The sequence below is a fragment of the Nyctibius grandis genome, chromosome 8 (genome assembly GCF_013368605.1).
Source record: "Nyctibius grandis isolate bNycGra1 chromosome 8, bNycGra1.pri, whole genome shotgun sequence".
NCBI lineage: Eukaryota > Metazoa > Chordata > Aves > Nyctibiiformes > Nyctibiidae > Nyctibius > Nyctibius grandis.
The window spans coordinates 39,319,204-39,334,349 of record NC_090665.1 but is presented as its reverse complement, the minus strand read 5'-3'; the positions used below and the strand labels follow the sequence as shown (position 1 = coordinate 39,334,349).

The 15,146-nt window shown below is 47.6% G+C and overlaps 1 protein-coding gene and 1 long non-coding RNA gene across 7 annotated transcripts in view; one reads left to right on the top strand and one right to left on the bottom strand.

Moving 5' to 3' along the window:
- Positions 1-213: 213 nt before the first annotated feature.
- Positions 214-4,488, bottom strand: MMACHC (metabolism of cobalamin associated C). Its single transcript, XM_068407053.1, has 4 exons — positions 4,405-4,488; positions 1,871-2,065; positions 1,342-1,494; positions 214-793 (listed from the first exon to the last, which is right to left on the bottom strand). Exons 1-4 carry the CDS (start codon positions 4,474-4,476, stop codon positions 482-484), a joined length of 732 nt encoding a protein of 243 aa, XP_068263154.1. The 5' UTR covers positions 4,477-4,488; the 3' UTR covers positions 214-481.
- A 144-nt stretch (positions 4,489-4,632) lies between these two features.
- Positions 4,633-15,146, top strand: part of LOC137666273 (uncharacterized) — a 24,587-nt gene continuing 14,073 nt past the window's right edge. The window contains exons 1-7 of one of the 6 annotated variants that reach the window (XR_011048627.1): positions 4,633-4,982; positions 5,063-5,205; positions 5,778-6,052; positions 6,159-6,278; positions 10,008-10,103; positions 11,663-11,784; positions 13,549-14,148. This is a non-coding gene — a long non-coding RNA (uncharacterized lncRNA). Of the gene's footprint in view, positions 4,983-5,062; positions 5,206-5,777; positions 6,053-6,158; positions 6,279-9,974; positions 10,104-11,662; positions 11,785-13,548; positions 14,149-15,146 lie in introns of those variants that run through there. The other 5 variants (XR_011048624.1, XR_011048623.1, XR_011048622.1 and 2 more) reach the window with 5 other exon arrangements.

Sequence of the window (15,146 nt, the reverse complement as noted above, 5' to 3'; positions counted from 1 at the left end):
TAATAAAATGCTGGATACATCTAAAAAAGTATCTGCCCTGAGTTCAGCTGAAAAAGAAGTATTTCAGAGTACACTGACTGAAAATTAACTTTTTTTTTTACTCTTACACAGAATAACACCAAAACATTTGGAAAGAAAATTCTTGAGAACAAAATGACTTCTCTAATGAGCAGCATGGATTTCCAGTTGCCAGGGTGTCTGAGCTTTTCCAACCAAAAGCCATCGGCATCTTACCAGACTCCAAAAAGACATACCAAATCAACAGCACAGAACAGACTGCTCCCACCTTCCTCCAGACCACAAGTGCTATAACGCAGTGCTCCCTCTTACTCTGAGAAGCTGATGTTTGGATTGAGACGCTGCACACGCTGCTTGGATTTGCCATCTCTCTATCAGCACGCCGTCCTCAGCATCGTGGAAAAGAAGGTGCTGAGGGAGTTACACTTTGCTTGCCCTCTGCCCCTCCATGGAGCCATGTTACTCAGTGAAACGTGTTTCTCTGGGCTTCTTGTGTCAGCCCTAGCAGTCTGAATCTCTCTGCTGGAGGAGTGGCAAAGTAGGCTTTTTGCTCCTCGGAGTACCTTTCCTTCACTTCAATTATGTCCCTGTAGCGGCCATCCTGCCAGTGGAAATTGAATTGCTCCAACAACTCAATTCTTTTCTCCTCTGTGCTCACACAGTCAACAGGGGCAGACTGTTCCAGGAACGGTACCTGAATATCTGGGAACAGGAGGAGACCCCGGATAGCAAACCAGCCACCATACTTGGGATGGATACATACGCCATAGATCTTCTGGAAGACAAAAAAAAGAAGGGTATCTCGCTTTGTCTCTAGTAATGGTTAGAGTTCAAAGCATCAAGCTTCGATGCAACTTCTCACACTCCTTGCCCTCTGTGGGAGTGCTATACAGAGACAAAAGGAAAGCTTTTTCCTGAACATGTGGCTTGAAGCATTGCATTTCATTTCCCCATTTTCCTGTGCCTGCACACACCACCCTGTAATGTGAGGAGAGGTCTCTTTTTGAAAATCTAACACAGAAATTAACCACAGTGCAATTTTTTTCTTCTATTTATAATGCTCCAAGCAACAGGGCTTCTTTTACACTGAAATTTATTCTCCTGTCTCTAAGTAGGTTTAATAGATATTCTTCTCCATGTATGCATCTCCCTACCACCCCAAAGAATCTTGGAAGCTTCCGATTCCTGTCTGAAACACTTTATGCATCTATATGTGATCTGGACTTTGTATTTTCATGCAGGAAAAACTAGTGCATAAACAATATTTGTACAATTCAGTCATTGCAGCTTGGTCATTCTTCTCAGATTGTTTTTTTGCCTCACCTTTTTCCCCCAAGGATCAAGCTTCACATCCTTTCTTTGGTAATAATATGCGGCTCCAGCAACATGAGCAGCTGTCTGCGCCAAGAACTTGGGCTTTCGGCTTGGCAGGATCTCGTAATCTAACATGATGTCCACCTTCTGGTCAGGGAATTTCTGGGAAAATTAAAAAACATCAGTCCAGGCTCATGGAAGAAGATACGCCACTACAGAAGTGGTGGATGCTAGCAAATCAGGCACATGTGAAGCCTGCGGATTTCCACATCCTGCTACTGAAGTCTGTCAGCACGCTTGTGGCCTTGGGTTTTCAAACTATGACTGTAAAGCACTTTACATAGCTACAGGCTGTAATGGCAAAGAGACAGAATATGCAAGTCAAGCAGGTCAACAGCCTGTTGGTGCTCTTACCATTATGAATAATGCTTTACCCTTCTAAAGAGCAAGGGCAGGAACCTGGAAGGCTTTGTCTACTGCTCAGCCCACCTGGTTATATGCTACAATAGGAAAAGGAATCAGTATTTCAGGTTCTTACCTCCTTCACACGTGAGAAATGATGAGAAACACACTGATCCACAGGATCCCTGATTATTTTTAACTGTTCTTTGTTCACAAAAGGTTTAAGGGCTTTGTCAAACATTGAAGGTGTGCTGAGGACCACAAAGGCCAGGGTGTCCTCTGGGTAGGGCAGACGAAAGGCAGGCTGGAGAATAGCATTGTACCATCCAACCTTTGGCAAAGAAAAACAAATCTCCATTAAAATAGGGACACCACTCTTTTGCTAGTGGGCATGCAGGAATTTTAAAAAGCGGAAAGCAGCGTAGCCACCTTCATTTGCAACCGAGATGTGCAGCCTGCCTAGTGCCTTCCATTCAAACCAAGCTGTTTTACATACTGGGATTTACAGTTTCTGGAAGCTGTACCTTGGTGTGAGAGATAAGAATCATCCACTGCATTCAGCTCAAGACTGCCCTTTATCCAGCTCTGCTCAGAAACCGTAGAGGGAAGTATGAGCAGTCAGTCTTGCCAATGCAAATCAGATGTTTTGTTTTGAGATAAAACTTTTACAGTTTTTCTTCTCAGCATCGGTCAGAAAGAAACTCGTGCTTCTGTTTTAATCATGTGACAAGATGCAAGGATTATTTCTTCAGCAGGAAACACATATGTGTGGAAATGAAAGATGTAAAGCTCCTCGCAGTGCTAGAATCCCCCAGACCATCAGCTGTAGCGCATGGATTGTGACACAGCCACATTCTGCTATTTGTTTTCGGGGCTGCATGTGTTATAACACAGTCCAGAAATGAGGGGTCAGGCCAGAGCAGCAGGAAGACATGACCAGAGGGACATGGCTCAGACCAGCAACTGCCAAGCAGGAGAAGGTAATGGCTGAAACCCCCTGCACTCCACTGCTAATGTATTGCACAATAACATCAGTCTTTTTATAGGTTACGATGACTCCCACTCTCCTGGGATGCCACAAAGACCAGGTCTAACATTCAGAGAGATGTCAAATAATGTAACTGTAATATTTAGTCTGAAAATGCAAAATACTGGTCACCTCTAAATATCTGTGAAATTAATCCAAAAGTGACTTCACACGTGACAGTGGCAGCCAGACCTGTCCCTATGGAAACACAGAATGAAAACTAAGTTTACTATAAAGATACATTCTTATATCAACCCCAAAGCTTAATCAGTTTTGTGGCTCTTGTTTAAGATGCCGAATCGAGGTGTTACAAGAAATTACAGAGATGTGAATCTAAGGTTTGCTGATTTCCCAGCATATATCAGTCAGTGCGCCAGGGCTGTCTGGGAATGAAATCTAGCAAGAGATACAGTGCTATAAGGTTTCCCTCTGGTAGCTATAGTCTTTTTGATCCGAGTTCTGCCTCTAATCCTGCTGCTGTTTTGCGAAAGCAGCGTTAAATTCTTCAAATTCCAGAGATTTCACTTCTCTCAGTGTCTCATTCCCTTTTACTTTCTGTCAGATCAGGAATGTAGCGGGAAATACAAATATTTCAGGTGACAAATACAACATTCCCCAAGGAAGGGAAGGTCATGTTTATTGTAGATTAATTTGTATTTGATTGTAGATTTGTATTTGATATTGCAGATTGATTGATTGATTGGATTGATTGACTGCAGATTGCCCTGGGGTGGGCAAAGAAGGAACCCCTAAGTTTTGGTGGAAACTGAGCGTGTACAGTTCAAGGCAGGGGACGGTGGCAGAGGCTGCCTCAGTTGCACGGGGGAGACCCCTTCAGGGGGCAGGAGCTGTCAGCAGGCCGTTTACAAACGCCTGAGGTAGTCTGCACTTTAATATACAGGTGTTTCTATATTTAGATTAAAATTTAAGCTGGCTTAGAGGACTTTACTCTCTGTTGGTCCAGATGTACCTTTATTTAACTCTCCTGACTTCATCAGGCTAGGACCGACTAAGGGACCTGAGCAAGCCTCTAGTCCAGCTGGCGCTGCGCGGTGCAAGGCACTGCCATAACCTTGATCTGCTTTACCGGGCAGACTAAACCCACCTCTCACGCTTGTTCATTAACCCGCGCTAGCAGCAGCGCAACACGGCTCCTCAGGAGCATTTCCAGCCGCGCTCAGCTCCCAGTCCCCCCTAGGCCACGGCCGCCCCGCCTGCCGCCCCCACGCTGGGCCTGCGGGGCGGGGCGGAGCGGAGCGGCGGCGGCCGCCGCGGCTCGGGGAGGCAGTGCCGCCTGCCGTCGGCCGCGCCAGCAGCACGGCGGGCGCCACCGCCGTTAGCGCGGGGTTTCGTCCCGCCTGCGCGGGCGGCGAAGCATCGTCCCGAGCCGGCGGCGGGACAGTGCCCCCCGCACCGGGGCAGCGAAGGGCCGGCCCCCGCCGGGAGCATTCGCCGCAGGGTCACCCGGCGGGACCGCCATCTCGGCCCGGCCCGGCCCCGCTCCCCTCAGCGGCCCCAGGGGTCACCGCCGGCTCCAGCAAGCGCCAGCGCCTCGCACCCCCGCAAGCCCCAGGGACGGTGACGTCGCTCTGATTGACGTCACCGCGGGCGACGTCACGGCGAGCCCCCGCGTGACGTCATACCTTGAAGGCGTGCACTTCGAAGCCGAAGGGGCCCAAGGCGCCGCGGAGCCGCTCCGCCACGCGCCCCTCCATGCCGCGCGCGGCATCACGGGAAGGGTAGTTTTGAGCAGCCCTCCGGCGCGGGGCACCATGGGAAGCACGGTGCGGAACCCGCCCCCATCGCCGCGGCTCCTAGGAGACGGCCCGCCGCGCAAGGCACCCTGGGATTTGTAGTGCGCGCCTCGGGGCCCGGGCGGCGCGAGGAGAGGCCGTTACCTTCCCCCGCCCCGCGGCGGCGGGGAGGCTCCGGGGGTCGGCTGTAGATCAAGCCGGGGGCCCGGCGGCGCTCCTGCCGGCAGGGTGTTGCGGAGCGGTGTTTGCCCCGCTCGCGTTCCCCGGTGGGTGCCGGGGAGCTCCTGCTGTCCCCGCGCAGCGCCGTGCCCCCGTGGCGATGTCGGTGGGTGGGTTGATAACGTCGGTAGGGGCCTGCCGCTTCTAACAGCTGCGTGTGGTTGCGTAGTTCGAGTGGGAAAGGGAAGAACTTCGGTGCCTCGACGCGTGCCCTGGGCGGTTTCCAAGCTCATGAGGCACTAGCTGAGGTGGGTTTAACGGTGCGGCAGGCCCAGGTGGGCGCCTTCCTCCGCAGCCCCCGGTAACGTCTGTTGCTCTTCATCTGCAGTGGGTTTGCAGCTTGACGGACTGGGCCTGAGAGCGCTGCGGCTGAGGAGTGCCTGCCTGGCACCCGGCAGCCGTGTAACACCTGCGAGCATCTCCCACACTGCAGCGAGGCAATAGCGGAGCTAGCAGCCAGCCCAAGCACAGGTGATTTGAGGGCTCTGGTGAGATTACCTCTGTGTTAAGAGCAGGTTTTCCTAACATAGTTGCACACTGTGCGCATCCGTGCTGTACAACTCTGTATTGTGCATATTTTTCTTTCATCATACACTGTTTGAAAGCCCCACCTTCCTGTGTGGGTGGACGCTGCTCACCCAAATAGTTAGCAAGGCCTCTGTGCTGATAATCCTTTCTCCTTCCCCATCTGAAAGTGTATGTTATTTGCAGCTTCCCGATTCCCTACCAACACATTTGCCACAATGGAGACCAAGCCTCAGATTTGTATGTCCTTACCTAATCTTCATAGCAGCTTAACATAATCTTCATAGTTCTTGTGCAATGTTTTCTAACTGTTAGTCTTGAGTTTTATGAAGTGTCAGGACACAAGATCTGCAAGTTCTTGGGGACAGAACTACTTCAGATATGCCAACTTTTTCTTTGCGAAGTTCCCTTATATCTTCTAGAACCCCAAGAGTTTTTTGTTATTGTATCCGTGCCCTCTGTAGGAGGGCAGAAGGATCCCATCAGTCTTATTGAGAATTAAGGTTTGTACTCTCCAGGTCTCCCTGTATTTCCAGCTTCTGAAGTTGAACCAGACCACTATCTATGTTCTTCCCTGGACTAAGTTGTTTTTGCCCATCTACTCAGATCATTGACTCACTCAGTCTGTGAATTGACTAAAGCAGGAGAAAGAGCTCCAGCAGGAGCAGATCAAGGAGCTAGAAGGTAGTGAAGGTAAAGGCGCTGGAACTGAAGCACTGATGGTTACAGGAGCCTCTTACACAGATCACTTCTTGTCTAAGTTGATGAAGTCCTGTTGAAGAAACAACACACTGTGAGTGTAGCTCCGTCTCTGTGCTAAACAAGTAAGCACAAAGTACTGGATACAAGGCAGAAAGGGCTTTTTGAATTTTTAATTTCTTCCTTTGCCTTTTCTTTAGTGATCTGAAAACCTGAGAAGCACCTTTGCTACCCAGGAGAGAAAATGGACAGTGGAAAACAACTTGAACAAGTTGAAGTGATTTCCTGGAGGGCCATGCCCAAGCTTGGTCTGGAGTCAGGTATCCTCACGTGGAGTCCTTTGCTGAAACCCTTGTGACGCACAATATTTAGTCAGCTGGCCAAGGTGCTTTTGAGGGTGGTTAGTTCAAATATTTGAATTTTTAATGTGCATCTTGCCTGTTTTTCTGTCTGAATATAGTGGTCCAGGAAGACAGGGTTTCTGTGGTCTGCTGAGCATACAGCATAGTGGCAGAGGGGAATTCTTGGGCTACTGCTGTGCTCTGCCTCTGTCAGGGATTGGTACGGGACTGAACCTTGAAACCATCTTGCGGTGTGTGCCTTGATCCTATTCTTATCCCTCCTGTCCCAGTAACTGAAGAGCAAGGCCGGGACCTTAACACCTCCTGCCCTTCCCGTTTGCTGTTACAGAGGATGCTCAGTGATTGCAGAACAGCACTTAGAGCAGCTCCGAGGCCTTGCTGAGGAGGACAGACGAGTTGAAAGCTGAACACCATAACTAGCAGCAGCTAGTTGCTTCACAACAACTGATTCACCAGCAGTATGGAGATTGTGCATCTCCTTTGTATCCCAATGCCAACAGTCCACAAGAAATAAATGAGATGTCAGTGCTAAGACCTTTGTAGATTCAGGGCTGGTGCAAGGGATGTATTGGAGGGAAATGTAACTTTTCCCACTTTCTCTAAGCAGCGACAAACTACTGTGACAAAATGATGAATGTGTGAGGAAAGAGTTGGAGCGACTGTGGCATAAAGTCAGTGAGTGGTGGTGTGTTCTGCTTCTTGCATGGTCTGAACTCCGATTCTGCACAGGACAACCTGTTGCTGCCCAAGTGGTCTAGCACAAACAGCCCCCATGGGAAGCACTGTAATGTTCATTATAGTTGAAGATCTCTGTTCAGGAACACGAAACCAGGGAACACTGGTGAACAGGCGGCGCTGGAGGAGAAGTAAAGAAGAATTACATGGGGCTGGCAAGCTGTGACTCTGTGCTGTGCTCTGGGAGAGCTGTGGGAGGAGAATGTGCGTGGGGCTTGCCTGCAGCCTCTGAATCCACCCTTTGCCTTGGGAGAGATGTGGGTGGATATAATTCTGTAAGGTTTTGCTTGGCGATAGAGAGATGGAAAATCAGGTGCAGAATGTAGTTTAGCCATGGCCTTTTTCTTTGTCTGTGTGAGGTCAAGCTGCTTTACTGCACAGGTTGACAAGAGGAAGAACTATTGAACCAAATGTCTGCAACTGATTAAATTAACAGAACTCAAAGTGAACACTGCAAGGTGGGCTGCTTTATAGTCACACCTCTTCCATCCAAAACCTGGCACTGGATGGTTTGATGGCCCGTGGCAGACCTACTGTTGGAATGAGCAAGCTTTGCTGCTGGGATTGGTGGAGGATAACTGAGTGTTGAAACTGATGTAGGGAGAGTTTACTGTGAATAGTAGCCAGGCTGAAAAAAGCTGTGCTGCCTGAAACAGAGGAAGTATTTTCATTAAATATTGTAGTACCACTAGAAGGCTTTGATCGAGACAGCCAGTGTGCAAGGTGCTCTGCAGGCACCTTTCCTGCCTCACAGGCTTGCTGAAACAGCAAGAGACCTTTCTGTTCTAGCGTTGAATGATGGAAGACAGTTAGAAAGGTATCTTCCAAATATGTATAAGTGGGGGGAAAAGATAAGTGTTTGTATTCTGATATAACAGGTCCTGCTGCAGCCAGAATGAATTCGATATTTTTTTTAGTTGTTGCAGAAGTAGGTGACCTTTGCAAAAGGGAGAATCAGAAAAGGTGCGATGGAAGAAGAATAGGGAATGGACAGAGCTGAGGGGTAAGGCTTGAAATGAGAGTAGGGCTAACAACTGGCCTGTGTCTTTTGCACCAAGCAGCATGTTTCCATTCTTGTGGGAACCTCCTGCTACAGGAGGATACTTGCACAGCCAGAACTTGTCATCTGCTTCCCAAGAGGAGGTGGAAGCACACTCTCAGCTTCTCTGTAGAGTAAGATGATCACTGTGGGCAAAACGCTGCTATTCTACCTGTAGCAAAAACTTTGATTCCTGCTGAAGAGGGCTAGCATGAAGAAGAGATTACAGATGATGCCAGGTAGGGTGTCATTGTGATCCAGAAGAATATAAAGAAACAGACCATTACTTTTGGTGCTGGAAACTTATTCACCAATGGTGAAAATATGTTATATGTCCAGCTCTCTACTTTTTCTCAGTTATTCTGGCCTCATGTGGATATGATTTTTCTGCAGGGATTAATGGTGGTGTGGTGGATCAGAGGCTGCCTCTGGGAAACGCTTGGATGTGATTGTCCCCTCTTTCTCAGGTGCTAGATCTGCTGAGCAACCACAAAGCGCAATCTTACAGTTTAGGCAAACTCAGGATGGAAATGTGGAACACCCAGCAGAAGCTTGGTCACATCAGGTCGAGGAGATACATCTTCAGGGAGTTTTGGGGATGCCCAGGTCTGTGCATGCCAAATGAGAGCTGCTGCAGGGGCAAGTGCAGCTCTTGGGTTTCAAGGGGAGTGACTGTCTGGGAGCTGCAGGAATGTGTCACAGGAGGGTGCTGCTGGCTGGTGGGTATTCAGAGGTCTGACAGAACAGCTCTTGCTGTTGCAGCTCGTGCTCACAGGGGCTGGATTGGCAAGCTCAGAGATGCTGGGGACTGATCTCTCATCTTACTGTTCTGGTTTGCCAATTGTCCTTTGTGCCTGCCTGGACAGAGTATTTGTCTTGTGGGGCACAATTCATCCCCGTGGCTGGTATAGTACTGGCTTCACTGATGCTGGAGGTAGTAGATTTGTCGGCTTCGTGAGGTGAGATCTGGTTAAATCCTGAACTGGCAAAGCTTGAAGCGGGTATGGCTTAAAGTGGCTGCCCTGTCCTGGAGAGGACATCTGGCTAAACGCAGGCAAGGTGTTCAGTCCTTCTGAGACAGCTAGTGAAGGGGGTGAAATGGCAGCCTCTGTTACTGAGACATTTGTATCTTGAGAGTTAGCACCTTCAGCTTATTCCGTGTGGGCGTTGAGAATGGGTACCTGCTGTTCCCTTCCCAGCTCTCCTTGGAGCTGAGCTGCCAGGGTGTGAGTTAGCTCACAGCTTCCCTGAGCCATCTCATCTGCCTTCTTTAATCAGAAGTGTTACTGTCTCCCACCTAAGCCCTCAGTCAGGGCAGTGGTGCATTCCACATGCCCTCCTGCTTGCTAGTTGCACAGAACCTTACTTGCTTTTTTGCTGGAAATGAGTGTCTCCAAGAAGAGGTGCTCGTTTGAATTGCCTAAGCTTTAATTCTCTCCCAGTTTCCCCAGCTGCCCTCACTTTACTTTCTTACCATGCTTGGCTGGTGGGAACTAACTTTGCTTGTGCCTCTAACCTCCACTAGCTTGGCCCTTGCTCTCCCCCACCCCTACCCAAGGGCTCTGACCTGCTCCCTGGAGAGAAATGAGTGACGTCGGAGCTTCCTTGTTGAGAATCCTTAGATCTCTCTGGCTCTGTTTAATTGTATCCTCTGTCCAACCCCAGCTGCCCTTGGACAGCTGCCAGATGTCCTCACTGTCACAGGTTTAGCCAAGGATTCATGTCACTGTTCCCAGCGTTTGCTTCCCCCTACAGCTTTGTGCTACAGTAAAACAGCATCCAGAGAATATGCATTACTCCTCTGGGAGAAGGCAGTGATGTCTCTGTCAGGTGTCTGTGTCCCAGGTATGGTTTTGTGTTTGTTTTTTTTTTATTATTAGGAAAAACACAACACTCCCATTCATCTCCCTCAGGCTAATGCTGATGTCACACAGGCTACAGCGTGATTTGGTTTCATCATGAAGTATTCATACAGAAAGGATCTTTCGTTCTCTGTGTTCTCCAGAACAGTAAGTATTTATCACCAAGACACAATGTTGTACGGCTTATAACATAAGGGGCTTTCCTTCTGTTTTCCATCCACAGCTCTTGAAACCTTTTTCTGACCCTGTTAAAGAACTATTGCTCTGCATTAGGTAGGAACCCAAAAGAGATGATAGTCACACAAATTGTTTGAAGACTCATGGCAATTTGGTAACTGAAATGGAGTTAAAGGATATCTTCACTCCTTGTCTGTTTTTCTGATCTTTCTCCCTCTTGACCATAAGCATATTAATGTCTGTATTAGTGGAGAAGTATTGATGGCCACTGAGTGTAGAGGTCAACGTAGCTGTATTATTAGGTTTTCTTTGATAAAGTGTATTGTATCAACTTGGTGAGTTGTTTTCAATAATGGAACTTCATTGCAGTTCTCCTGTAATTAAGTATCGATTCCCTATTTCTTTCTGTAAAAGCCTAAGGCCTTCCCTTATTGTGGCACTCTCCCACCTATTGTCAAGCTGTGATTTCATGAGATATGTCTGTGCTGTCAACATCAGCTTAAAATGTGCCCACCCCTCTGCTGTTTCCTGCACTGGCCTCACAGCACGTTGCCTCCTGAGTTTCTGCCACTGCAATTGTTGGCGTGCTGTAAATCCGATCAGGGAGCCGAGCTGGTTCTAACAAGTGCATCATTGTTTTTCGGTTTTTTTTCCTAAAGTGGTGTGCTTCACAGTGCTGCTGCAGGAAAAAATTGTGCTGGCACAACTGAGATAACAATGTGAACAGGGCTGGGTGGGGAGGCAGAGATTCTGCTGCCAGTTCATCTGCTGAAAACACAATTGAATTGCTCAGCAGAACTGCCTTCTGCTGCTACCAGACAAGACTTTGTCAGAAACCCCATCAAAGTGGTTCCCACCCCATCCCCACTAGTTGTTCCAGTAGGCATTGCTAGGTTTAAGGGACTGTCAGTGTTGTCCTTTTGCTTCAATCAATCAGATCTACAGTCTCTGACCTGAAAGATAAAGTGAAAAGTCTTTTCTTGGAGGAGGTGCCATCCACTGAGCCTGCAGGGAAAGACAGAGATCATAGGAACTACTCCCCACTTACTCCAATGTTACTAACACTCTGGGACATGGTATTCCACCCTCCCTTTGGTTTGGAGATCTCATGGTCAGGTCAGGTGTCCTGCTGTCCCTTTCCAACACAAACTGACCCTTGTATTGGAAGGGTTTGGTATTGTGACTGTGGCGTTGAGCAGAAATGAGCTGGCCGATTTTGTGTGTTTTAAACCTGCATGCTTTTGGATTGGTTGGGGCCCTTGGTGTCAGAGACAGAAGAAATCCAGTGCTTGAGCATTTTTGCCAATGTGTTTTCCTGACTAGGTTTGTGCCTCATGGAACCTGTTTTCTGCTGCCTTGTGCCACTGCTTGTACCCATGCAAGAATAAGTAAAATGCTATTAAATCAGAATAGCAGCAGTTTCTCCACGTGATAAGAGGTGTCACAAAAGGTAGACAGTGGAGGCTTAGGCTCAGCAAGTTCATCCTTGAACTTTTGACCTAATCTGCTGCTCGCTTCATTTCTTTTAGAGAGAAGCAAGAACTTGCTGAGAGAGGCAGCGTGGTTTTCTCCATCTTTGGGTGAGGTTTCCACCTCAGAGACTTCACCTCCTATGAGCTTTCCAGCACCGCAGAGATCAAGATGCCTGAAGGTAAGTGTGGCTGGTTCCCACACCCGCAGGATCTGAAGAACCTAGTGGGGTTTTCCACAGTCATGCAGATGACAGAGGCCTGCAGAACCTATTTATGTCTACTGTTCAGGGCATTCCAGAGGTCATACTGATAAGTTAATTAGAGGCACTTGCTGTGCCCAGTTTTACTGGTAGGGCTGAGCATTAGGCACCTAAGGGCAGGAAGGCAGTACAATTTGGAGTAGTGGCCTAGCACTTGGGCCACAGTTAAAACTTTGCTCTGCGAGCACTATTGCTATGCCAGGACAGAGGTAACATGTGTGTGCCTGTCTGTTCTTTCATCCTCCCTCCCTGTCTAGTGTCAGGGTAATGTAAAGCTGCATGTGAGGGCCAATTATGATACTTATCACTGCCTCTGACAGTGCCAAGATACCACTTTTTAATGTGGCTCCATTTTTGTTTTGGTGCTGACACACAGCCAGTGAGATTACGAAGGTGAAAATTGCTCACTTCAAGAAGGTTCGTCTCTCAGCCTCTTTATCCTTCTGGATTTATGCCTTGGTTTTAGGACGTAAACCCCCCCTGTGTTTGCTTAACACTTAGCATTAAAGGAAATCAGGAACAAAGAGCTAATGTTCCTTTAAAAGAAAAAAATTCATGCCCTACTTTAGTAAGATGCTTAAGATTCTTGTGAATGGAGGCTGTAAGGCATATTAAACTGCCCTGTGTTCTGTTTTTCCAATTTACTAATCCTGCTGATTCAGACTTTACTAGCAAACCTGCTACAATTAACTGCTTTGTAGATGCAGTCGTAACATGTCAGGTTACTGTTAGGACAATGCCTAAGGAGTCTTCATGTCCCAGCAAAGGGTTAAATTTTTCTCTTTAGCATTTATTCTGAGGCACATGCTTGGTAGGGACTCCTATACAGGGCTTTACTGATCAAATGCTTAAGCAGTTCCCCTCATTTAATAAGAAGCAGCTAGTTACCTGTTGCTTAGTATTCTTAATAAGTATTTATATCATAGTAGCATCAGAAACCCCGTCCAGTATTACAGTAGGTCCATCCAGTAGCTGTGTTGGCAGCTTGCTAGGACACTTGGAACCATCATTCACTTACATGGGCACCTATTTTTATTTGAGCTTACGTAGTTTGTGAGGATGCTTGTTGGTATTTCTCTGTTTCAGTAGAAGATGAATGAGGATGTTGTTTATTAGAGTTTGACACGGCTTGCAGTCCACACTGAACCAGTAGACACAGGCTGCCGTTTGTTCTTAGGGCTGGCATATGGTGTAAGGAGTCTGGGGAAGGCTAATTCCTTGTTCTCTTGGTGAGGATTGTAAAAATATCTCCACACTGTGTTTTGAGCTGGAGAAGAGCAGTGCTGGAGAAGAGGCTAGAAATAGCTGGAGTGGATGACCTCAGCAGTGACCTGCCTGACAGCCTACCTGAACTAAAGCTGCATCACCTTTAATGTTAACTAAAAGATGCACTCTTTATTGTAGGGAACAAATAAAAGATGGAAAGAATATTGGCTTCCCTAGGTGGGCAAACTCTTCTTCCTGACTTGTTTGTTACCTGGATTTACCAGAACTGGAAGCTATGAGGTGTGGGGCTGACCCAAGGGAGGCAACTCAAGGAAGGGAAACATTGAGTCGTTCACAGACCTGCCTAGTCCCACACTCTACCCAAGACCTGAACTGTTGGCTGTCGTCTCGTGCTCTTTTGCTTAGCCCTACACCTTATACCTTTACAAAGCAGCACTGTATATTCTGTTCTTTCAGCCCAGGTGACAGACACTGATGGAGAGCCTGATTTGTGGTGCATCAATCATCTTTTGCAGTTGCCAGCTGGCTTGCAGAGGGAGAGATGCTGTGGTGCTTGTCTGCAACAGGGGGTTTCCTCCAAGGTCAGAGAATTCCTAGCTGCAGCCCTTTGCTTCAGCCCTCTCCCATGGGATGGGCTGTGTGATTCTGTCTTCTGAGCTCTCACTTGGTGGACCAGAACAAATTGAGAGTTTTGTGTGTTGTCTGTACTAATGCCCTCAAATGTTTTTTTCCCTAAATATACTGCAAGTTTTGGGTTATGTTGGATATTGTTTGAACTGTTGGCTAGCTAAAGCTCTGGGATATACAGCTGGGCTTAGATTGTGCCATTTAGGGAGACTCTATACATAGCAAGAACAGAACAGATATAGACTGACCATAGATTTACCCTGTCTGACAAGACCCAATATGGAGCAGCTGCCTTGACAAGTGTTGGTAAATTGCTTTCTCTTCAGTGGCTCAAAACAGGCTAACAAATCTTGTGCTTTGAACAGAAACTTCCATGACCACCATAAAGGGGAGGCTGCTGGGTTTATTTTATGAGAATAAAGTGCTTTAGTGGCAAAAAAGGGCCTTGTGAAATTTCCTAATGTGGTTTGAATTTTTTTATTCCATTTTCCTCTGAGAGAACTTAATTTTAGAATTGCTAGCTGGTGAAGGAGAAGGGAAGAGGTGAATGAATGACACTGAGTTCAGAAAGCCTTAAGAGTATGGGGAAAGAGGACAACTGCCTATTTGATGGTGAAGGCTTTGTAGTTTAGCAGATGGGATAGTGCAGGAGATAGATCTGTGGCATTCTCTTTGCTGCCTACTTCTCAGTCAGTACAAAGGACCTTGGGATGTGGCACAGGGTCAGGGATGCTGTAGAGGGGGCCCGCCAGAGCTTGGTTAGGACTTGTTTGAAAAGCAGGCAGAGACTGGTGGTACTAAGAGTAGCAGTAGGAGACATCAAGGACAGGCTTGAGCACAGATCAAGACAGGACACAGTGATGGAGGCTGCTCCTGTGACCTTCATCTCATTTAGTTGCATGAACTGTGGCTTTTGCTTTGAAGATCAGGCTGAGATCTGTTTTCCCTCTCCAAGGAACAGCTGCTGCTTCACAGAGTTCAGCTCTGCTTCTTAGTGTGGACCTGAATCTGTGAACAGCCATTGGCAGATTGTGATCAGGATAGAAAAGCCTGCTTGAGTGGCTTGGATCTGACTGAAGCTGAGCTGGAAAGTGACTTGATGCATCCAAGAAACAGACTGAGCAGGACCTAAGTGACCAATTCTCTACCACTGAGTGTGGTCCACCAGGTTAGACTCTGTAAAACAAAGGGAGCTCTTTTCCCAGTGCTTCTCTCGGCCCTTTTTGAAAACGAGTTCCCTTTCTGCTAGCCAGCCACAAATAGTTTTGTGCACGATTGCCTTCCACCTACAAATATTGAGAGCCTTTTAAAAAGTAGGTGAAAATTCTTATCCTGCCCCCAAGCTTATCAGTAGGGAAATTGAAGCAATGATCATGTTAGTGGCTTGATCTGCCTGTGTGATCAGAAGGCATAGCCTGGATTAGCAC